Source organism: Mastomys coucha, unplaced genomic scaffold (genome assembly GCF_008632895.1).
Source record: "Mastomys coucha isolate ucsf_1 unplaced genomic scaffold, UCSF_Mcou_1 pScaffold14, whole genome shotgun sequence".
In the NCBI taxonomy this organism is placed as follows: Eukaryota; Metazoa; Chordata; class Mammalia; order Rodentia; family Muridae; genus Mastomys; species Mastomys coucha.
The window spans coordinates 85410538-85435090 of NW_022196896.1; the positions used below are offsets into that span (position 1 = coordinate 85410538).

A 24553-nucleotide genomic window follows, 5' to 3' on the forward strand; every position below is an offset into this window, starting at 1 on the left:
ATGAGATCTGATGCCCTCTTCTGGTGTGTCTGAAGACAGCTACAGTGTACTTACATATAATAAATTAAATCTTTGGGCCGAAGCGAGCGGAGCCAAGCAGAGGTACTGAGTTCAATTCCCAGCAACCCCATGATGGTGCACAACCATCTGTACAGCAACAGTGTACTCATATACATAAAGTAAATAAATAAATCTTTAAAACAAACAAAGAGAAGAGAAGAGAAGAGAAGAGAAGAGAAGAGAAGAGAAGAGAAGAGAAGAGAAGAGAAGAGAAGAGAAAATGTCTCTGTGAGCTGAGAGCAGTGGTATAACTCAACACTTGGGAGGTGGAGGCAGGGGGATCAGGAGTTAAAGTCATCTTCAGCCACTAGACCAGCTTGGGCTACATGAGATACTGTCAAAAACAAACTACAGCAACAAAAACTATTTGTGGTCATTTAGGAAAACGATCTTTGGCTTGGAAAAATGGAAAATAATAAACAGGAGTGTGTGCTGCTTACAAATCTGTGATAACTGGTGTTGCTGTCTGGAGTCTACACTGGGTTTCCTCTGTGCCCTTTCTGTCTCCATATGTCCCTCTCTCCCCCGCCTTAACCCTACGGGGCCTGACAGGGGGCCATTTCTGAAGGTACCACTCAGCAGGCTCCAGTTTGCTTCTGTTGTCTGCCATTCTCCTTTGGCCACTGTCTCCCAGTGTCAGCAGCTTTATTAAGCCTTAAGTCGTTCACGAGCACCTAAGGCCACGGACCCCCTTCCTGACCACTCCTCTCCATTTGAAGAACACTGTATAATAATCATGGTGAATTCCTGGGTTCATATTTAGTCAAAAAGGCCCAGGACTGGAGCTGAGGATAGAGCCCACTGGGAGAGTGTTTCATTATCATGCACTAAGCCCTTGGTTCAATCTCCAGTTAAAAAAAAAGAGGAGAGAGAGAAAGAGAGAGAGAGAGAGAAGCAAGGGAAGAAAGAAAGAAAGAAAGAGAGAGAGAGAAAGAAAGAAAGAAAGAAAGAAAGAGAGAGAGAAAGAGAGAAAGAGAGAGAGAAAGAAAGGAAAGGAGAAGGGAGGAACAGACAAAACAGGAAAAGGAAAAAGGGAAGGAAAGGAAAGGAAAGGAAAGGAAAATCGTGGCTGGAGAAATGGCTCTGTTAACTAAGAGCACTGGCTGCTCTTTTAGCACTTTATCTACTCTCTCAGGGGTTCTTTTGCCCTCTTCTGGCCTCCTGGGGTACTGCATGGATATAGAACACAGACATTCATGCAGGCAAAATCCCACCCCAACACACACACACACACACACACACACACACACACACACACACACACACTAACAAAAAGAAAATTAATCTTAATATTAAAAAAGTACACAAATGAAGATTATGCAACTGTGTAGCCACAGACACCTGTCCAAGTGTGACACACAAGAGCTGCCAGGGAGGGTGGGGGATGTCTTGGATGACTTGAATTTGAACGGGGAATGACTTAAACAGTCTTTAACGCAAGGATGTGTTTAACTTCTGTGCTGGTTGGTTCCTGTCAACTTGACATGAACCTTAACATATCTGAAAAGAGGAACGTTTAATTGAGAAAATGCCTCCATCAGTTTGGCAAAGTATTGGGGTATTGTCATGATTGAGGACTGATATAGGAGGGCCCAGTTCACTGTGGGTAGTGCCACCCCTAGGCTGGTGCTCCTGGGGTGTATAATAAAGCACACTGAACAAGCCATAAGGAGCCAACCAGCACACGACATTCCTCCTATGCTTCAGCACCTGCCCCCAGGTTCCTATCTGACTTCCTTCCATGAGGGACCGTGATGTGGAAGTGTAAGCAAAACCAGCCCTTCCCTTGCTGGGCTGCTTTTGGTCATGGTGTTTATCCCAGCAGTAGAAGTGCTAACAGAAAAGGAAATGCATGCCTATGGGAGGGTTTCTGATGGCTGGTTATGGAGGAGATGATCCTGGGACAAGTAGAATTATTTAAGCCCCTCTCTCAGGCAGATGCTAGCCTGAGACATGGAAGCACCATTTTCGGATGTGCATGCTGAGTTTGAGGTCTCTGCACACACGCACATACGCACATTCACATCGGGTGGATTTGAGGCAGGTGTGAGGCTGGTACGGCTGAGACCACCAGAATTCCCGCTGCTTCCTAGGTAGAAAGAAAGCAAAGATTGGCTGACTCTTACAGCGTGGGCCCTCTCAGGGCTGTGGCACTGGGAGAGTGCATTTCAGAAGAGACACAAAGATGGGACTCCGCCATTTGGCTCCAGCACACCATGGGTGGCCCTATCCACGGAGCCTGGGACAATGACTGTCCTGGGTTCCCCCCAGTACACCCTTCCTTTCCTTTAAGAGCCCCTCACTTGGGATGTCGATCCCCATTCTTCCTGGCAGTTGCCATGTTCTCAACACTAGTTGTATGTAATTCTGGATGGTTTTATTAAGTAGGCAAATGTCCCTTCTAACACTTCCATCTCTTATCCAACAGACTTTGATTCACCCTTCCTCTGCCACCCTGCCCCACTGCCACGTCCAGGGCTGTGCACTGCCAACCATTACAATCGCTCCAGGATTTCAATTTCTTATTTCTCTGTTTCCCACCAATACCTCCCTCTTCACAATACCAAAAATCTGCTGATGCTGTAATCCATGGATCTTCATGACCTCATCAACTCCTAAAGGCCTTTTAATACTATTGCTCTGGGGGTTACATTTCACTGGGGGATTGGGTCAACATATTCAGACCATAGAAATATTTTAAGTTTAATTTAGTTTCACAAGCACTTTTCTACCTAGCTGATATAACTATTTTGGTCCCCTTAGTGTTTAAGAAGCTGAAAGTCTATCAGTAAGTTGATGCTTTGGTTCTAAACCAGGGTTTTTATGTCCTTCCATCTGCTTGTGTCTTCGTCACATACTCAGAAACGTGATGTCCCAAGCATTGCCTAATGATCACCCTGTTGCTAAAAGTGGCCTCCCTTACCTCTTCAGAAGGTGGTCAGAAGGAATTAGCCCAGCGCAGATAGCAAGGTCTGAGATTTTGCGGGCCTGCCACCAGAGGGCATCATTCTGGTCCACAATCTGTAGGATGTCCCCTTTCAGGAAAGGTAATCCAGCATCCATGCAGGGGATGTCAGGATCCTCTTGGGGCCAGTAATCAATCATGGCGCGAACGTAAACCTGGCAGCAAGCGCACAATGGCACTCTCAGAACGCTTGTTCAGAGCCATCATAACTTAAACCATTGCCCTTGCTCTGCTGCCATCATAACTTAAACCATTGCCCTCGCTCCGCTGCCTGTTGCTCTCGAATCTTTGTTTTCTAGCCTTACCATAAGAGAGAGTTTTTCTTCTAAACTAAATGCTGGAGGGAGAGGGTTGCTGTTGGCATCTTGGTCACAGGGCACAGAGAAATCAGGCTGGAACTAGGCTGGAAGTTTCCTCCCTGCTGGCTAGCACTGGACGGTGCTAAGAAGGCTGCGGGGCAAGAATTGTCATCAACAGCTTTACTTACCTGTGGACCTGTATGCAGTAATACTAACCAACCAAGCAAAGTGAGCTCTTTGGAGCAACAGTGGCAAGTCTGTTACAGCCACAACCAACCACTTTCCAGTTGGATGGGATGCTCACTCCATAAAGAGAGTTCCCATTCAGTACTGCAAAACACAGTTGAAAGCCGTGTGGCTGAGGAGGTCGTAGGCCCTAGTGGGAAGCTATTGATGATGGTTTGCTAAATGGGTATGGCATACCTGTCAAATTGCTTTCCCAATACTCATGGATTAGTGATGCTGTCAGCTCTGGCCATAGGAAGTTTCTTTTTGCATTGGCCAGTAGTTACTACGAAGGCTCTTACATAGTCAGGGTACTGAGACTAGATGATTATTGAATGACTAGCCATAAATGGCACACCTGCTCAGAGAACATTGTAGAGGAAGAGGCACAGGTAACATAGGAGCGGAGCAGGAGTAGGAGGGGTGGTGTGCACACTGACTTACAGGCATAGTGTAACTGTTACACTTGAGCTCACAGCCACTATGATTACCGACATGATGGGGCAGGTCAGCGCCCTGTGAGGGTTCATGGGGGTCTCATCCTTCCCCGCTCAGGATTTAAAAACAGTCAGTGATTGATGGGAAGATTGAAACATTTGCCTCAGTGTTCCTGTTAATAACACTGATGAATCCCGTTCAAACACACACAGGCACACATACACGTACATGCGCACACACGCATGCACATATACACCCACAGTCATGCACATGTGTGCATGCATGAACACACATATGAAAGCAGAAATGGGGCTAGTTGGAAAGATAAAGAAGGTTAAAGGGATTAGAACATGAGAGGATAATGAAATGGACTGAATATGATCACAATACATTACACATATGTGTATGTGAAAATGTCACAATGAAACCCATTATCGCGGCATTTTGACAATGTGTTGTAGAACAGAATCCCTTAGTTTAGAAATATTTTTATCCAGATGCTCACTATTTTTGATGCAACTTCTTACCTTCATGGTGGCCCACTCCCTTTGTTGTGTTCCTTTACCCACTCTCCATTTCAGATCATCAGCATTGAGAAACATCCTGAATACTGAACCCTTGTCCAAAACAGAATAGCGGCTAGCATTGTTATGTATCATACAGTTCTTGTATGTCCTTACCATTTTCTGGCTGCTCACAGGCGGGGCAGAGACTGGAATCACCTTGAACATGATCGTACCACAAGACATAGCCTGGAGGTCAGCAAAAAGGAAGAGTGGTGAAGTGTGGACTCCACGGTGCATTAGACAGGGTAACATCTCAGTGTATCCATCCCTACTCTCCATAGAGCAGGAGACAGAGTAACGTTCTGCCCAGGCTCAGCAGTTTTCCACTGAGTACAGGTGATGAGGGGCACACGTGTGTGTGTGTGTGTGTGTGTGTGTGTGTGTGCGCATGTGCATGTGTGTGTATGTGTGTGTGTGCATGCATGTGTGTATATGTGTGTGTGTGGTGTGTGTATGTGCATGCAGTGCATGTGTGCGTGCGTATGTATGTATGTGTGTGTGCGTGCATGTGTGTGTGGTGTATGTGTATTTTGCGCATGCATGCACACATGTGTGTGCATGTGTGCATGTGTGTGTATATGCGTGCAGTGTATGTGTGCGTGCGTATGTATGTGTGTGTGTATGTGTGGCATGTGTATGTGTGTGTGCGCATGTGTATGTGTGTGTGCGTGCCTGTGGGTGTGCACGTGTGTGTGGTGCACATGCGTGCACACTGTATGTGTGTGTGCATGCGTGAATGCGCATGCATGCATGTGTGTATGCGTGTGTGGTGTATGTGGATGCGTGTGTGGTGTGTGTGTATGCACATGTGTGGGGGGTGTGTGTGCGTGCGTGTGTGTGTGTATGTGCATGCAGTGCATGTGTGCGTGCATATATATGTATGTATGTGCGTGCATGTGTGTGTATGTACGTGCAGTGCGTGTGTGCGTGCGTATGTATGTATGTGTGTGTGTATGTGAGTGTGTGTATGTGTGGCATGTGTATGTGTGTGTGCACATGTGTGGTGTGTGTGTGCGCATGCCTGTGTGTGTGTACACACACGTGAATGCGTGTGCATGTGTGTATGCATGTGTGGTGTGTGTACATGCATGTGTGTGCACATGTGTGAGCGTGTGCGCATGCATGTGTAGTTGGAACTGCTGATCCTCAAGGAGATGCTTGGGATGGGATGTTTCCCAGCCTGGGCCAGAACTTCTGGAGATTAAAGAGGAAGCTTGATTGGTTCCATGGCAGCAAATAAAGTCTGGGGCTGGACATAAAAAGCTGCTGGGAGGGGCTTAAACACCATCACATGATAGCACACACACCACAGGGCACTGCATGCTGCTAAATCACTAACGAAAAGCAGACATAAGGGAGTTACCAGAATATGGATCACTTGCTCAGGGTCCAGGCCCTCGACTGAAACTCCGTTAACTTCCACCAGTTTGTCTCCAGCATACAGCAACCCTACATAACAAGAACACACAGGGGAAGAGTCCAAAGAAATAAAACAGAGGCCACTATTCTGATGACTACTAGCTCATGACCCCAAGCATGTTTGAAAATTTTAAATAAAAAAACCAAACCTGTTTACCCCAACTTATACCATTATAACTAACTGCCTGTGAGCACCATATTTTCTACCTCTTTGCCAACATCAAGAGTGATTTGTTTGTTTTGCTACTCTGATGTTGTAAAGTGGAACTAAAATATTGGCCAGAAGAACTCTAAAGATGTCTGGGCCAGAAGACTAAAGACAGATGCTCCAATGTTATGAGGAATAGAGGCCGTCCAGGTAGCCAGCTGTCTCTACAATCTTATATAAGGAATGCAGGCTGTCCAGGTAGTCAGCTGTCTTTACAATTGTTTTAAGTTTTGGGTGCTGTGTTTGGTGCTTCCTATATACTCAAGTAATATTTAATTCATTCTCGGATTTCTGACAGCATTGAAGAACACTTATAGTCTCATAAGCAAACTTAAGTTGTTTAGCACTGAAAGATGGTATAGAGTTGAAAGCATGGTTTTCAGATGGTGTTATAGGCTAAAATCAAACATAATTCAGAGATAGAATCATAAACTCTCTAAGTTAGGAAAGATGGTAGAGTACTTTCTAATTGACAAATATGATGGACTGGATGTTAACTGGATGTTATACTCTGTAATTTACATAATTGTTGTGGTTGTACTCAACTTATGTCTGAGAGAAGAGGTTTTTTGCTTGTTTGGTTGGTTGGTTTTGTTTTAATCTGGACTGAAAAGGTGAGATGTTGGAGATTGGTTCTAATGCTTTGATTCAATTGGGAGGCTACATGTCCAGGCTCTAAAGGGTCTTTGTAGGGCGGTGTGGGGCAGTGTGGGGCAGTGGTCTGCTCAGCTAACTTAGGTTCACTCGAGTATTTGGCTTTGAGCCCTGGACCCCTGTGGGCAACTTCCGTTTGCAGGGGGTGGAAAGAGCTTGGCCATAACTCCTGAGTCTTTGGTTCCTGTTTCAGTCACAGCCCCTCACAGCTGCCCCCGCAGAAGGTGTGTGCTCTATCAGGCAGACAATGCCCTAAGCTCCCAGCATTCTAGCTGGACCCTACATCCAGTCATCTGACCACAAGCCAGACATGCCACGCCCCATACAATATAAGGGGCGGTTTGCCCCATCCTCACTCTCTTCCTCTTCCTCCTCACTCTCTCTTGCTCTCTTGTTCTTTGTCTCTGCTCTCCTTCTCTTTCCTTCTTCCTCTCTTTCCTGCTCTTTGTTCTCTTCTCTTGCCTTCTTGTTCTCTTTCTTTTTCTTTCTTTCTCTTTCTTTCTTTCTTTCTTTCTTTCTTTCTTTCTTTCTTTCTTTCTTTCTTTCCTTTCTCTCTCTCCTTCCACTCCTTTCCCTCTCTCTACTTGACCAGCTTATTTTCTCCTTCCTACAATAAAATATCTTTTTGCCTCCTTTATACTAATGTGCACCCCGCCCACAGGTCAACAGCAGGGAGAGAGAGAACCTCAGCCAGGCCCAACACCAGGCCCCATCTTTGGTACAACAGTTCTTGTCCCCAGTTAGTTCTTGATTGATCAATAAAGATGCCAGTGGCCAATGACTGGGCAAAGGGAGACAGGGCAGGACCCTTAGGTTGTGCAGGCTAGGATGCAGGGGAAGGAGTCAGTGGATCGCCAGGATGCAGTGGGAGACAGAAGAGATTTAGAGCTGCAGGAGAGAGTACCAACAAGCCATGTAAGAATTTGGGTAAGTAGCCACTGGCCATGTCCCCGATTGGACCTAGGGTAGCAGGGGAAGGTTTAGGAGTGCCAAGCCTTTGAGGTACCCAAGGCATTTCAAAAATAAGCTAAGGTATGTGTGTCTTTCATTTGCAGATCCAAAGATTCCCTGGGCGGGTAGCTGGAAGCGCGACCCTCCAAGAGCCAAAGTCACCACTACACTCTAGCCTTGTGTTTTATGAGTTTTGTTTGTGTATGCTTCTTACGTTTTTCCTTTTCTTTTTTTTTTTTAATTTATCCTGGTTTATTTTCTTTATTTGCCTGATTGTTTTCTAAAGAAAGAGATAAAAAGGCATGGAGTTGGATGGTTGCAGAGGCAGGGAGGATCTGGGAGGAGATGGAGGAAACTTTGATCAGAATACACTGGATGGAAAAATATTTTCAATTTAAAAAAGAGAGAAAATCAAATATCTTGATCTGTTACTACATGTTGTATACATGAATTGTATTTTCACATTGAAACTTGTTAATATGTATGATTACTACGTGTTGATGTTTTTAAAAGCCTTGAGAAATATAGGAGAGGCGGGAGGTTTCAGAGAGCCGAGACAACAGCAAGATGAACATCTGGAGAAAAATCGAGGAGGAGGATGACCCATCAGGGAAGAGCCAAAGACAAAAAGAAGAAAGAAGGCCTGGGGGACCCGCAGTGAGGGACTCCACAGGATTTTCCAGTGGGTGTCAGGGTGCCACGGGCAGGTACCAGGAGGCTGTGGGCGGGGCACAAGGGCATGAGGCAGGCGTGGAAGCACAGAGACAAAAGGGAGATGTGCATGGAGAGTGGAAAGCACAAACGAGAAACCGCTCACGATGAACAGGAGCTCTGCCATCTTGGAAGCGGAAGAGGCTGGGTCCTTCCATCTGTAAAATGTCACGGCAGTGCTTGCTTTGTTTGGCAACCTTGAGAATGTTAACAAGAATGTGTCCTCACGGAGCCTAGCATGCAGGGCCTCTCTGGCTGAGGGTGCTGGCACCCCATGAAACAATTGTTCTTGTTTCTTTACTGCTTTAGCCAAGCAGGGGCATCCGAAGGCCCTGACCTAAGTGGAGAAAGGAACATCTCTGCTCCTGGGAGAAAGCTGTAGACCCCGTGTTTCCTGTGTCTCCCTTACACCTTGCTACCCCAGCTCACCGCTCCTCTCCACCAGTCCACCGTGGATGACCCTGGCCACCAGGATATCCCCTGTTAGCTCATGACGCTTGATGGTTGCTCCCTGGAGAGAGAACACAATAGAGCATCAATTAGTTCTTACCTGCCTTCTATTAGAAGAGACTAGGCCAGGGTATCAGAATTGAGTAAGATACATAAGGGCCAAATAAAATACATAATACAGATGTCGCATTTTCACCAAAAAGAGTGTATATCTTGTCTTCTCATAAAAGAGAGACACTAAATAGAAGCCTTTGCATCGTGAGAACATTGTGAGCTGAGTGAGTTTGAACCACAGGCAAAGTAATACCAGCTGTCATGCCACCATCCCACTCTGTGTGTGACTGAGACGAAACTGCCATTCAAGTACCTATTAGCTATAACTTATATCACAACGAACTCTGGCATAACCATAAACAGAAGATGAAATGATTTCCTCACCAGGGGCTGTTGGTTTTTCACCAGACAAACAATCCTCATTGCTTCTTCACTGTCGGGGATATTGTCTGGCAGTGGGGGCAGAAGGGGTTCAAAGTCTTTCTGAGCCACTGTATCATGGGCACTCAGCAAGGCCTAGGGGCAGAAGAGGGGAGGTGAGCAAATGTCTCATGCAACACACATGCATCTCAAAGATGATGGCTCAATACTATATAAGACATATAACCACAAACACCCACATGTCAGCCACAGCTCTAAGCAAATTCAGTCACAGTCACTTCATGAGATAGGGATAGTCATTGTCCCTTTTTTATAGACAAAGAAACATAGAGGTTAAAATATAGATGTCATATAGAGATTAAAAAGTGTACAGTAATCTCTTTTAGGGGCTAGAGAGATGACTCAGAGCTTAAGAGATTAAAAAAGAGCTGGACCTGGATTCTGTTCCCAGCACCTGCATCAAGTGGCTTACAGTTAGTTCCCTATGACTCCAATTCCAGGGGATCCAATGCCTCCCTCTGACCTCTGCAGGCATCTGTACACAAGTGGTGTATACAAGCTCACAAAGGCACATACACATATATACAAATAAATGTATGTCCCACGTTATTTCATACACTGTGTTCAAAATTCAAAACCTTCCCTACATGGGAGAGAGTATGGAGATTATTCATCTGAAACAGATGCTACCCTGGGACGGATACGACTAGTGGGATGGAATCGTTTTAGGAGAACAAGTCCCCCTGGGAAGTTCTGGGGGCCTCGCTGTGCCTGTGGCAGCACCTGTTCAGTAATTAATGACATGTGAGCTCCACATCTTCAAGTAAAATCTGCTGGCTGTTCATGTACAGAAACAGAATATATACCCAGGAACAATGTTTTCTATCCCTTTTATGTATTCTTCCTAACTCTGTCTCTGTTTTGGCAAGCGCTTACCTTGCAGTGAGGAGCCTGGAGGATTTGTCTTAGCTCCTGCACCTCAGGGGAACTGGAGGCTTTGGGTAACAGCTCCAAGACCTAACACATGATGGAAAATTATACAGCATAAAATACTCTTAAGCCACGTGGCTCATGCCTGTAATTCTAGCCCTTGAGAGGTTGAGATATGGGGAATCACCAAGTTTGAGGCCAGCTTGGCTACAAAGTGAGTTACAGACCACCCTGGCCTACAGGGGAGACCCTGTTTCCAAACACCAAAGTGAAATGAAATAAAATACTTAAATCTTCATCGTCTGGGTCTGGAGAGATGGCGCAGGGTTATGAGAACTTGCTACTCTTTTAGAGGATCCACATTCGGTTCCTAGCACCCACTTAGGTGGATCACAGCTGCCTGCTATGTAAAAAACAGCTGGCCTCGGGAGGGAACCAGCACACATGTACCATACACTTTGTCTTTATCCCATAGTCAGCGCCACACAGGTTGAAAAGTAGATGTTCTAACGTGAAGTGGTTTCTTCTTCTGTCTCTAGACACAGGGCCTGGAATGTTTCTTTAGCTACTAAACTTTAACAGCAGGTACAGCCATGGCTCAAGGTAGATGTAAGCCCCAATGGTCTTTGTAACAAGGGCCCAGATGTCATTGACTGAGACAGGAAAGGCTAAGAGAGGAGTGGGTTAAGGGGGCATGTTGAGGACATGCTATGTTCGAGGTGCCCATTCAAATTTGAATAAGATGAGGAAGAAGAGGAAATTGGCTAGCAGAGACTAGAATCCAAACAGGATCTATATTAGGAACTGGAGAATCATTACCGCAGAGTCACCGAGTTTACTTAAGGTCAGTAAAATGGAAAGGGACAAAGGGAGAGATGGCCTTGTGGTGAAAGTGTGTGTGTGTGTGTGTGTGTGTGTGTGTGTATGGTGAAAGTGTGTGTGTATGTCTGTGTATGTGTGTGTGTGGTAAAAGTGTGTGTGTGTATGTGTGTGTGGTGAAAGTGTGTGTGTGTGTTTGTGTATGTGTGTATGTGTTAATTTTGAAAGACACATTTCTTTATATTAAGTTCAACTAAGAACTCTTATTAAGGGCTGGAGAGACGACTCAGTGGTTAAGAGCACTGACTGCTCTTCCAGAGGTCCTGAGTTCAATTCCCAGCAACCACATGGTGGCTCACAACCATCTGTAATGGGATCTGATGCCTTCTTCTGATGTGTCTGAAGACAGCTACAGTGTACTCAAATATAGAACACAAATAAATGTTTAAAAAAGAGAGAGATAACTTTTATTAAAATGCATACTCATTGACTAAGTTTTCCCAACAGAAACTTTCACTCATTTAAACAAACCTTACAGGTCAGAGGCCATCAGCGAGGGCTCTATGGCTCTCCTGGATAGAAGTACCTTACCTCACAGTAGAGGATCTGTGCATGAGTTGTAGCAGGAACGAGCTTCTTCTCTTTAAACTTCTGGAGGCAGTCGTAGACCTGCAGAAGGGTTAAAAGGGCAAATGGCACGGAGGATATGGCCAGTAACATTTTAAAGTAAAAGGAAGAAACAGTCTAAGGTAGCCATGCTGACAGTGGAACAAACAACACTGTGTGACTCTAGGCTGAGTGAGACGTCCTCCACACTGGAGGGCTTCAGAAGTGTCACTTCTGGTCGCTACCAGAAGATGGGCAGTCCTAGAGCAATTTCATTAATGAAAAGTATGCAAATGTTCCTCTTTTTTAAAGTGTGGGAAATAAAGGAAAGATTTCTGGGACTGACCCCAGCAGGGATCTACACACACTGTAGTGAGGGCTTCTCAAGGCAGGGCCTATGGAATAGAGACCCCTTATGATCTCTGCGCTGGGCAACTGTGCAGGGCATGAACTGTGTGGCTCACACCAAGGGTCCTGGATAAGCAGCCAGATATTCAAAACATGCTCATCCACACTCTACTCTGGTCTTTGAAGTGGCTCAGTTCTCTTTCCTCAGGTAATTCTCCAGAGTGAATTCACTTGTGCAAATTCCAGCTTCATCCTTCTCCATCCCTAGGGATCTTTTCTGTACAGGATGAAGACAGGTTAAGTAAGCAGTGCTTGCTGGGTTTCACAGTGCTGCCTCTCCTCTTATTTGGGAAATCGGATTTCTCTTACAGATGGAGAAAGGAGATCCAAGAGGCAGTTTAACCTTTCCCATCTATATCTGTGATGGGTGGGCTTCCTGCTGCTCTGTAGGGCTGGTCCTCAGGTATGTGGAAGTGATCTATGCTGACTGACAGCTGTAGGGAGCAGTAAGCAAGAGAAGCTGTTGAGCATCTATAATGAGAGCAAAACTCCCCGGTCCTGGAAGGTGTTGGAGGGGGTGAGGTGTACACGTCAAGGTTAGGCTAGGTATCCTGAGTTCTAGGCTAGCCAGGGCTAAACATGAGACTCTGGGTCAAAAGCTATAAAACAAGTGGCATGTCCTTGGTCATGTCGAAGATGTTACTGCTTCAATTCTATAGAATAGAATATTAGCATACATCATAAGGCTGACCATATTTTGTGCTTAATTAGAGGAAATACCTGCATTCTCAAAAATAACTCCAAAAGAGTTTTTCTTAAGAACACTTGTTCAGGAAATCTACTTTCTATGGTGCACAGAATTTTAATCAAATTAAAAGGATTATATCAAGGTAAGGAAATGTTAGGAGTTCCAAACAAAACTGTGGCTGTTTTACTTCTTGATTTTAATAAAAGTGGAATGATGTCTTGTTATCATATTTTTTGTTTTGTCATCTTTTTTGAGACACAGTTTCACTATCTCTGACTTGCCTGACACTTACTATGCAGGCAAACCTGACTTACAGAGATACACCTGCCTCTGTCTCCCAAGTGCTGAGATTAAAGGGATATATACATCATACCTAGCCAGGAGTGGCTTTTTATAAAAGCATTCTTATTTGTCCAGAGTTGTTGGCCTTAAGGACAAAGGATTGTGTGGCCATTGCAGATATGGTGGCCATTGTGATAACTGATTTGTGATCATAGAGACCTCTGGAAGAAGTGGAGACAGTAAAGAAAAGAGCAGACATAGTTTTTCATTCCTAAATGCTTCCAAAGCAAACAGGGACATGTCTATGTGTGTTTGTGTGTCTGTCTCCCCCTCTCGTGTGTGTGTGTGTGTGTGTGTGTGTGTGTGTGTGTGTGTGTGTGTGTATGCCATCTTTTCTCTCCCCCTTCTGGAGACAGGGCCTCATTGATTCCAGGTTGTATTCAAATTGACCTTGTAGTCATAAATGACCTTGAACTTCTGATTACCTTGCCTCTATCTCCTAAATGCTGGGATTAAAGGTATCCACCATCTCACCTGTGTAAGTGGTTTGAATGAGAATGACTTTCATAGGTTCATATGGTGAAATTTAGTTACTAGGGAGTGGTATTGTTTGGGAAGGATTAGAAGGTGTAACTTTGTAGGAGTAGGTGTGGCCTTGTTGGAACAGATGTGTTACTGGGTTGGGCTTTGAGGTTTCAAAATCCCATGGTACGCCCAGTGTCTCCCTCTCTGCCAGCTGCCTTCAGATTAGGATATAAAACTCTCAGCTCCTGCCTCAGTGGCATACCTATTGTATCCCATCATGAAGATCCTGATGGGGTAAAATCATAACCCTCTAAAACCATAAGTGCACGCACAGGTTGTTGCTTTGTAAGAGTTGCCTTTATCATGGTATCTCTTCACAGCAACAGAGCAATAACTAGACCCCTGGGGTCTATCCCAGGGCTTTGTGCATGTCAGGCAGGCACTTCACAGAGCTTGCTGTAGCACCAAAAGTGATCCCAGACAGAACAGAGAAGAATCAAGTGCCAGTGAAGAAGCATTTGAAGTGTTGGGCCACCCCATTAACTCTCTGGAGAAGATCAGTGATGATGAGGCTGAGAATGAGAAAGGAGAGGAAGATAAGGACAAAGAGAAAAGACCTAAGCTTGAGGACGCAGGACCAGGTGACAAGGGTGTCACTGGCAAAGATAAAAAAGAAGACTAACGACAAATACATTGATCAGAAGAACTGAACAAGGCCAAGCCTGTTTGGACCAGAAACAGTGATGATGTCACTCGGGAGGAATATGAGGAATTCTTGAATAGCCTCAACAATGACCGAGAAGACACTTAGCAGCCAAGTGCTTCTCAAGTAGAAGGCTAGTTTGGAATCTGAGATGTCACAATTTATCTGTTGGCTAGCTCCCTTTGACCTCTTTGAGAACAAAAGGAATGGCATGAAATTCCCTTGTGTGTTCTTGTGGGACAGCCACGATGAGGTGATACCCGAGTATCTCAGCTTCATCTGTGGCATGGTTGACTCTGAAGACCTGCCCTTTAGCATTTCCAAAAAAACTGCTCCAGCAGAGCAAAATCCTCAAAGTCACCCAGTTCTTGAAGCTGGAAGAAAACTACAAGAAGTTTTATGGTTATTCTCTAAGAATCTAAAGCTTGGAGTCTATGAAAGTTCCACCCACCCGCGATGCTTCTCTGAGCTACTGTACTACTATACCCTCCCAGCCTGGGGAAGAGATGGCTTTCATGACAGAGTGTGTGTTTGACATGAGGAGACACAGCAGTCCATCTACTATATCACTGGTGAGAGCAAAGGATGAAGAGCCGACTCCACCTTCATTGAGAATGTGGGGAAGAGGTCTTTGAGCCTCTTTGACAAATTTGGCAGCTCAAGTTGTTGATGGGAAGAGCCTAGACTCTTGAACAAAGATGTTCTGGAGCTACCAGGAAAAAAAAATGGAGGGCAGTAAATCAAGTTTTGAGAATCTCTGCAAGATCATGAAGGAGATCTCAGAGAAGAAGGTAGAAAAGGTGACAATCTCCAATAGGCTCGTGTCCTCACCATGCTATACTGAGATGAGCACAATAGCTAGACAGAGCAGTTCATGGAGGCCCAGGCACTATGAGACACTACCAGGGGCTATATCACAGTCAAACAGCACTTGGAAATCAACCCTGACCACCCAGTTATGGAGACCCTGCAGCAAATGACTGGGACAGGTAAAAACAAGGTTGTCAAGGATGTGGTGGCAATGTTAAAGCTGCACTCCTCCTTTCAGACTTCTCTCCTGAGGATCCTGAGATCCACACCACCCATGATCACGGTGGGCCTGGGCACAGATGAAGATGGGTGACAGGGGAGGAAGAGCATTCCTGTTCCTGATGATGCTGAGATCGCATCTCATGTGCAAGCACTTTAGAGTTCCCCTGGAAACCTTTGTGACCTATGCACAGCTTTTCCTATGGCCCCCCAAGCAGCCCTGATTGGCCTTGATCTATCCGGCTCTCTGCTGCTGTTCCCTTCTTCCTTGTTCTTTTATAGTAACACAGGAAATCCTCCCCTCCCTGACAGTAAGATTGGATGTGTTGAACTGGGGTTTTATGGGAAGTTTTTTTTTTTTTCTCAAATTAAAAGTTTATGAAATAAAAAAGCAGTTTTATTTTAAAAAGCAAATAAATAAACCAACACTTTTTGGCATGGTTTTACAGCAACCTGAAATGGTCCAGGACACTGGCTTTTGCTACCCAGAGCAAAGAAAGGCTTCAAGCACTCACCTTTAGCAGAGCCTGCAGCCATGGTGAATGGAGGAGGTCATATAAGAGACACAGCCCATTCACATCTCGGCTGTAGAAAAGACTCAGTTCCTGCAGTAGGAGCCTCAGGATCCCAGAGAGACCTAGAAAAGGTCAGAGGCCAGCTGGCGGGTAAGGGCAACAATGAAGAGGTTGTGACCAGACATTCTGGGCCTGCTGAGTTTGCCAGCTACTCCGTACAAGGGGACAACATGGGGTTTAAGGCCTCGGGTGACTCCGTAAACTGCAAATAAGCTAGCACTCTCATGGGGCTGTGTCCAACTTGAGACACCAAGAGAATAACGCAACGGTTCTCGTCTCCCACCTTACCAGGCCAGAACTTGTCCCTAAACCATGCGGGTATTTTCAGGATCTTCTTTTTCCAAGTCAAACACAGTTGGTTTTGTTCACCCTTTCTAAAATCATTTATTGAAAGTGTTACTGAAAACCTCTCCCATTAGACTTTAAAAATTTAAAGTTACGTTGCATTATTTATTTGTGTGGGACAGGGGCATGCATGCCACAGCATTTGGGTGAAGGTCAGACGACAACTTGTAGGAGTTAGATCCCACCTTTGGCTATGTGGGTCCCAGGGACACAGAGCTCATGTTCTAAGTCTTGGCAACAAGTGTCTTTGCCCAGTGCGTCACCTGGCTGGCCCTCCCATTAGATTTTACTTATTTATTTACTTACTTACTTACCTATTGTGTGGAGGTCAGAGGACAATTTGAGAGAGTTGATTCTCTCCTTTGGACTCAGGTCACCAGCTCTAATGACAAGTATCCTCACTCACTGGACATTCTTGCCATCTCTCATTAAATTTCCATATATATATATGGAAATTTATATATATATAAATAGAATATATATACACATATATATTCTATTGAGTAAAGGAACTACATGTAGAGTAAATCCTTGACTTTTTTCATTATAAAAAATTCTCTTGGGGGCTGGAGAGATGGCTCAGTGATTACAAGCACTGACTGCTCTTCCGAAGTTCCTGAGTTCAATTCCCAGCAACTGCATGGTGGCTCACAACCATCTATAATGAGATCTGACGCCCTCTTCTGGGGTGTCTACAGACAGCTACAGTGTAGTTACATAACTTATAAAAAAAATTCCCTTTTAAATATACTCTGGATGCAAACAAGTTGTGCAGTTTTGAGTTTTCTATAAACCAGCGTGGCCTGGTGGCTCTGACTCTTCCACTGCAATGTCTTCCTTGCACAGGCAGCTGCTTTCAGAACTATCAACACTAGCTCTAGTGGGCAAAGGCACAGAATAAGCCCCCCCGTAAGGATCACAGCAAGTCACCCTGTGTACCTGATCATGTACTCATGTATTATTGACATTCTGGTCTAGGAAAGGAACTCGGGAGACACATACCATTCTCAGGATTGGGTGCTGTGGAAAGAGCCCTGTCCTCATCGGTCAGCTCCGCTCCTCTGACGGACTGTCTCATCCTCCCTGCTGGAGCTTGGAAAGGGAAGTCAGGATCGAGAAGCAGATCAACACACAGCCATATCGTCACTCGGCCACACCAACCAGTGTTCGCCATACTGGAGTGTATTTTCAACAAGTATTCTACAAGCCTAGCACTAGGGCACACACACTGAGATATGCATCAGGTAAACTGCTTGTCCTATGGTATTTCCTCTCCAAATCAGCTGCTACTAGCTGTGTGAAAGAGAAAACACTCCCTTACTCCTCCTTTCTTCTATAATACATTGTTTGAAATTATGTTTACATACACACACACAGTCATATACGCTCACACATGTGTATGATTCAGTTCAAGCTTAGAGTCAGAGGATAGGATGCAGCAATCAGTTCTCTTCCACTGTGGGTCACGGGGACCAGTCTCAGGTTGTCAGCCTTGAGGGCAAGTGCCATTACACAGAGCCATCTCAGCAGGCCATCCATCTTTTACAACAACTGACAGGTCATGTTTTATCTACCTGCTTCCCATCTGATTGCCTCAGTGAGCTGCACACTGGTGAGTGCTCAGAGGGCCTGATGGCCTGAACACACACTGATGGTCCATTCTGTATGTTGCACTTTGTGGTTCTGCATGGAGCTTGCTGATCAGTTGCACAATTCCTGTTAGACAACTGCATGGAACTCTGTGACACCGGTTACTGTCCTGGATGATCTCTGTGACAGTTTACTGTCCTGGCATAGTCTGCTAACCTGGAGACAATATAACAGTGATCTAGCTTCTCCCCCCCCCCCACACACACACACAACCTTCCTGGTCCACCTTACAACCTGTCTAAATCCTACATGACAGCCCCTAGCATATTTTGCATAGATTGAAACACATGGTAGCTCATTGTAACTTAGCCTATCAATTTCAATACTCAGCTGTAGCAAACAATTTGAACTACTTATTTAAAACAAAAACAAAAACAAAAACAAAACAAAAAAAACCATTGCTTTAGATTTGTTTATCCTCATAAAATGAAATTCAAAATAAGAGTGGCTTGGTGGAATAGCAGTTTCTGCATTGCCCGTTTGACAGTGTCGAGGCAGAGACAATCCAGACTTGGGTGAGCCTCAAGTGTAGGGTCCACCAGCACACTGCCCCAGTCCTGGGGTGCACATAGCCCTCGTCTATCTGCTCCAAGATGGCGCATTTCCAGCTGTCATGTTTATACCTCAGCCAGCAGGGTGAGGACAGAGTGAAGAAAGCAAGGGCAAAGGAAAGGTAGGAGCCTCAGGAAAGTCTTAGAACTAGTTCTACATGACAAATAATCACTGTCTCTGCAGAACGTGCGAGTGTCTAACTGAACCTTCATGCCACTGGGGAAACAAACATAAATCAACCCCAGAATGATCTGAACATAGAACTCAACTTTCTTTTTTTTACAATTTTGATTGAACCCAGTGAATTTAAAGAAATGCTACCACCATAATTGAAGAATTAACTCATTGCACGCTAGACCTTACGAAGTAGTCTACCAAATCAGAAAATCATCTTATCAGCGCTAATCCTGCTTGGGACTCAGGAAAGCAGAGCACACCTCTCCTGGATTCCAGCTACACCTGCACCCAGGGTTGCTCCATCCTCTCAGGAATCTGTATAGACTCAAATGTATGTTACCATGCCATTCATTCCACATTCACACACTAATACACAGCATCTTATCTTATGATCAGCTGTTTTGGCTTTTGTTGGTTTGCTGTTTGTTTGTTTGTGGACAGAGTCCGTGTAACCCATGCTGACCTCAGACTTGCTCTGTAGGCAAGGGCGATCAGATGATCTCATCCTCCGGCCTCCACCTCCCAAGTGCTGGGCTTACAGGCATGTGTGACTGCACCTGGTTTATGTGGTGCTGGGAACTGAACCCTGGACTTCACATATACCAGACAAGCATTCTACCAGCTAAGCTATATCTTTCTTTACCTTATCCTTTCTATTACTGGTAGGGCATTATGTGGATTTAGATAATAACCTTATGTAGTGCCTCGGTTTGAAGTGCTCCAGAATGATGGAAGGATTCTAAGATAGGTGATTTATAGGGTAAGAAGGGGGATATGAGAAGGCAATTAAAAGGTGTGTTATAAAGTAAGTGGTCTCCATGAATACCTGGAATGTACATTTTACCTTAGAATTCAGCTTTGGGTCTTTGCCATAGCTCAGCAGAAAAATGCATGTGCTGTCATGCCTAATGATCTTGAACCCACATGGTAGGAGGGAACTGTTTTCAGTTGTTCTCTGACTTCCACAAGCACTCTGTGGCACTGGCATGCGTGTGCACGGGCACACACCCACACACTTAGACTTTAATTAAACATTGTAATTAAAACATCTTAAGCATTTCCTTCTGCTTTAAAACGCTCTTCAGTGTTCTGACCTCCTCCCCGTTTGGCTTGTTTTCTAAAATATTTTTCAGTACGGAAGTCCTGGAAAATGCCCTGTGCAACCCTGAGAAATGGCCTGCCGGCTTCCTCCATATCAAAGGCCCTCAGAGAAGATAGGGGACAAATAGTTTCACTTGAACTCTGTGACAACCCACTGCTTCACACTTAAGAGATGGTACCGTATGACAGTCAACCATTTTGAAATGAGCTACCCAAGATTATCTAGAAAGCTGCTGCAGGTGTCTTCTGGAAATGCAGGATTGCAAGCAGACTCTTTCTTACCTGCAAGGGCAAAAACACAGTGTTGCTCCCGGCAAGAGAAGCAAGCAGGAAACACCCGCCGCCCGGCGCTGCCACAGTCACCTGATGCTCTAGAGAAAAGCTCTGCACATCCTCTTTGATGTAATCCGGCCCTTGCAGGCTAACCCTGGATCTCTCCTAAGCCTCCACTGCAGCAGCCCTAGCTATCCCCCAATGGGAACATCTCATTTACATTATCCTCCACCTCACAGTGAACTTTCTCACATGAGTACGACACTCCGATACAAGCCCTTAATATTTTTGTTGACTGTTTCTGGATAACAAACACCAAACACCCCTTCAAATTTTCTTTCCTACTTTTTTATTTTATTTTGAGACAGAGTCTCTCTTGTAGCCTGGGTGGCCTCAAATTGTGTGTATAACCAAGGAAGACTGAATTGCCTTCACCCTCCTCTCAAGGGATCAGACTACGAAGGTGTGCCACTACATCCCCTAGAGGCTTTTACTTTTGCTCTGGATTGGAGTCCCAGCTCAGACACAGAGCCAACTACAGCTATTCATTGCTGGGAAATGGGAGGCTCCGGACTGGCACTGCTGAGGGCTGCTGTGAGCAGGCTCTCTATCAGTTGCATGGCGGCTGGTATTTCTCGTCACAGACGGTGCCTGGAGATTTAGGGTTCTCCACACACACAACCTGGACATTTATTGTTTTAAGCTGGGACTCAAGAACTGTATAGAATGAGGAACACACAGTGGTCAGACAGCTTCACTTAAAACTGAAATTAGGTTAAACTGCAACCAGTTCTCAGGGATGAGATGGTGTGCTGCCACTTGAGAATTTCTCTGGTTCTATGGTCTGAGTTTCCATCCATTTCCACTATTAGTCCCCCCGACCCCTTCTCTGAAGGAGGTAGGTGTAGGTGTTCAATTACTTTGGTTTTAGTAGCCAAATCTGGCATTTGTGTGTTGGCTCACAAACTCAAAGATATGCGAGACATGGGAAATCCTCCAAAGGGAGAGAGATGTGTTCCCTCTCCACAGGGAGCAGCTCATCCTGGCAGAAGGCGTGGGTGGGCGAGCAGTGGACAGTGCTATCCTCTTCCCTAAAGAAAAACAAAGCCCACGACTCCCAACTTTAAGAGCTGTGTCTTTGGGTTATCAGGATCAGAATTAACTTGCTCTTTGCCAGCAAATTGGCTTGTAGTTAAGTGAACTAAAAACCCCATGGGGTCTTGAAGTCAGAGGCATGGATTACAATGTGGGGAAAGAAATACTCTGAGCTGAGCACCCTTTAAGCTTGGTCTGCCCCACATCATTTCTTCGTCAGTCACAAAACAGCTTCGTAGAGATGAATGTCATTTATTATGAAAACTGCTGTTACATTACAGCCAACATTCCAAAACAGTATGTTAACAAATGCTTGTCTTGATTACAAAGTAGCTCAGAAATCATGATCCTTTTCAAAAGTAGTTACGGCCTGCTGAGTCATTTGTGAGTCAGGACAAGATGAGATGGAAGAGCACCTGTGGTATCCAAACAGCGTTACTGCTACAGCGGAAACCAACAACCCACAAGAGGTTGTTTGTAAAAAAGCAAACCGTGGCTATGCTGTGGTGTCACAATACTTTTGAGGTGGGAGAATCCCAAGTGCGTCTCTCCTTCCTTCCCTTCTGAGTTCAGTGTGAGGTAGAGGGAAGACCCGCACACTGGGCTGAGGACCACTGCAGCTCCCTGCTTCCTCACACTTCCCAATCTTCAGTCTCCACAGGAAGCTGTGCTAAGAAGCTCATGGGCCTCCTGGGCTGCAGTCTGGCTGGGATCAGTGAGGGTTGTAGCAGCTCAGCGCGGCAGTGTTTGCACTCCAGTGTATCCTATGTCCTTTTTAGTCAGCAGACAGAAGATCCTATTTGGATGCATTCCATGTGGGGACCAGGAATGTCACAGTCACCCTGTGGGAGCTCTCTGACCACAAATACCCTGGTGGAGGGGCTTACAAAAGGTTAAAAGTACAGTTTAAAACTTCTCCACACCCTCCCGCCCCGCCCCCGCCCCCAGCAAAGTAGCATGCTACACATGTGCCTGGGAGAGGTTTAGGAAGGCAAGAGATGGCTGCTTCAGTTTCAAGTAAAACCTGCTCCTTGCCAGAGGGGACGGGTAAACTGCAAATGGATTTAAACAAACTGGGAGCTTAAATGCAGTCATCAACTTCACCTAAGCAGCTTTCCTGGAAATGTTTCCTGTAACTCCATGGAGCTGAGAACTCACCATAGGAAAGGGTAACTGGTTTCCTTTTCTAAGTGGGTGTGTGGATCTCAGCACAGGCCAAAGACTGTCTACTCTGTCCCTATTTCCTTTTCCAGTCTCCATTTGAATGATACAGTATGTTTTCCGTGCTGGGCTCTAATTATTAGTAAGGCTCAGAAATTACAACCAGAATAACACAAAAGTCCATTCCAAGTTCAACGCTGTTCGTTTGCCACCATCAGACTCCAGATGGTGTTGTAGCTTCCACAGCAGATAATTCCTTCTCAAGCTGCCTGGTGCCCTAGTTAAGCTTCTCACGCTGAATCTGGTAGTAACATGCCTGAAAAATCAAAACAAATTCAAATTCACCTTTTGAAGACGAGGGACAGAAGAGTCCCTTACTGAAGGCCTCACTGTCTCCCTCACCAAGCTCTCTGTGACCTTACAGCTCAAGCCAATGGCTATGGGTAGTCTAATCAGAATTAACAACAAACACTTGCACACTTCCCCTCTATTTCCAAAGTGAGAATACTATCAGCTGAGTACTGGTCTTTACTGATTAGCACGAGGCCATTCACTAGTGACTGGGAAGTTTGAAGGTACACAAGGACAATGTGATCAGAGCTCCTCGACATTTACTAAGCAGAAGCTGAGCAGCCCCAGACACCACACAGCAAGTCAGAGTTTCCAAGACTGCATTTCTGAGAAGCAGTGATCCCAAGGTGCTTGTGTGCTTAGGACTCACAAACTCCAATGGATACACACCAGGGTGGTACACAATTTCCACTCTTGACTTCTTAGGATAAATTCCAGGGAGTGGGATCCTGAGTCAAACATCAGCGCTTTGCCATGACAATCACTAGTAACTGTTCTGAGAGCAGCCTAACCCTTTCTGCTCCATTACCAGCAACGTGGGAAAGGGAACTCACTATAAACCCACCAGCACTGGGTAGAACACCTCTGCTGGTATTTTAGGCACAAGCTCCAGTCTGGACTTCTATGGCTTTGAGTGAGCCTGAGCATCTGTCCTTATGTACATTTACTAATTTTCCCTGGGAAGGATTCATAGCAATACTATGAAGTAATTTGGAGACATGTCACTACAGCTTGCTCTTCACCTTCTCCTTCTCAGTTTATATACAGAAACATTAATGTTAAAAAGTTGGGCCATGCTGGGCGGTGGTAGCGCACACCTTTAACCTCAGCACTTGGGAGGCAGAGGTAGGCAGATTTCTGAGTTCGAGGCCAGCCTGGTCTACAGAGTGAGTTCCAGGCAGCCAGGGATACACAGAGAAACCCTGTCTCGAAAATACAAAAAAAAAAAAAAAAAAAAAAAAAAAAAAAAAAAAAAAAGTTGGGCCATGAACCTGATATTCAGTTCTAAGGTTTTTGCCCCATTTTAGCAGACTGGTCTTTTTCCTTTGCTCATCTTATCTCCACAAACCCCAAAGCACCTATACTTCTCTATTTTAGCCTACCTCCCAAACTGCTACAAACTACAATACCTTTTCCTAAACATTTATTAAATAATTTATATTTCCCAATTTTAGTTTCCTATCTTCCTTTTCTGATATGGAAATTACATTACTGTGTTAATAGGTACATTATCCTTTCCCTTAGGGATTGACTGCCTATTCATATGACCATAACATACTACCTCATATTAAAAACTATATTTTTATAAGATTTTATTACCTGGCAGCATAGGTCTAACTTGTCCTAATTTAATACATTATCATGCTTTTAGAACCAACAACATATTTTCTAAAGGTATTTAGTGTATACTGAAAGGCAACTCAGACCCAAAAAGACAAATATGATATGTATTTGCTTTTATGTAGATGTCAGCTATTAGGTCATTGATAAGCAAGATACTTATCTATAGATCAAGTACAGAGGGACTAGGGTAGGGATGGATCTCCCCGAAGAGAGAATAGATGGCTAGAGATGGGGAGGGGGCTGGAGTGGGAGGATCACACAGGTAGTGGTGGAAGGGTCTGAAAGAGGGGTATGGGAAGGACAGCTGAAACTAAGGGCCATTTGAGGGTCCCATGGACACACATACACACAGGAAGGCAATTTAAATGAAATCACCAAATAACAGGGGAGACAGAGCCTCAAATGGACATTTCTTGTCACTAAATGAAGCTTCTAATACTAGGAATGGGTTACATTTAATTATTTAACTGAGTTCTTGGCCAAAGGAGCCACATGGGAAGCCCCCCTCCCCCAAAAAAGAAACACCTCAGGTTATTGCCAAGGCCACTGGAAGCTCTT

General features: G+C 45.0%; 2 protein-coding genes across 3 annotated transcripts in view; both read right to left on the reverse strand.

Moving 5' to 3' along the window:
* The window catches only part of Mpp4 (membrane palmitoylated protein 4), a 43501-nt gene extending 23259 nt beyond the window's left edge, over nt 1-20242 (reverse strand). The window contains exons 1-11 of the mRNA XM_031367610.1: nt 20054-20242; nt 17294-17383; nt 15887-16008; nt 11722-11799; nt 10318-10398; nt 9385-9516; nt 8926-9007; nt 5917-6002; nt 4668-4739; nt 2984-3180; nt 2085-2149 (exon numbers count right to left, since the gene is read on the reverse strand). Of these exons, the coding sequence (XP_031223470.1) occupies nt 2085-2149; nt 2984-3180; nt 4668-4739; nt 5917-6002; nt 8926-9007; nt 9385-9516; nt 10318-10398; nt 11722-11799; nt 15887-16008; nt 17294-17369 (991 nt within the window). The 5' untranslated portion in view covers nt 17370-17383; nt 20054-20242. The remainder of the gene's footprint in view (nt 1-2084; nt 2150-2983; nt 3181-4667; nt 4740-5916; nt 6003-8925; nt 9008-9384; nt 9517-10317; nt 10399-11721; nt 11800-15886; nt 16009-17293; nt 17384-20053) is intronic.
* Nucleotides 20243-20381: 139 nt separating this feature from the next.
* Nucleotides 20382-24553, reverse strand: part of Als2 (alsin Rho guanine nucleotide exchange factor ALS2) — a 75455-nt gene continuing 71283 nt past the window's right edge. Inside the window, exon 34 of one of the 2 annotated variants that reach the window (XM_031367609.1) lies at nt 20382-22616. In XM_031367609.1, coding sequence (XP_031223469.1) covers nt 22578-22616 — 39 coding nt within the window. In that variant the 3' untranslated portion in view covers nt 20382-22577. The remainder of the gene's footprint in view (nt 22617-24553) is intronic. The other variant, XM_031367608.1, reaches the window with a different exon arrangement.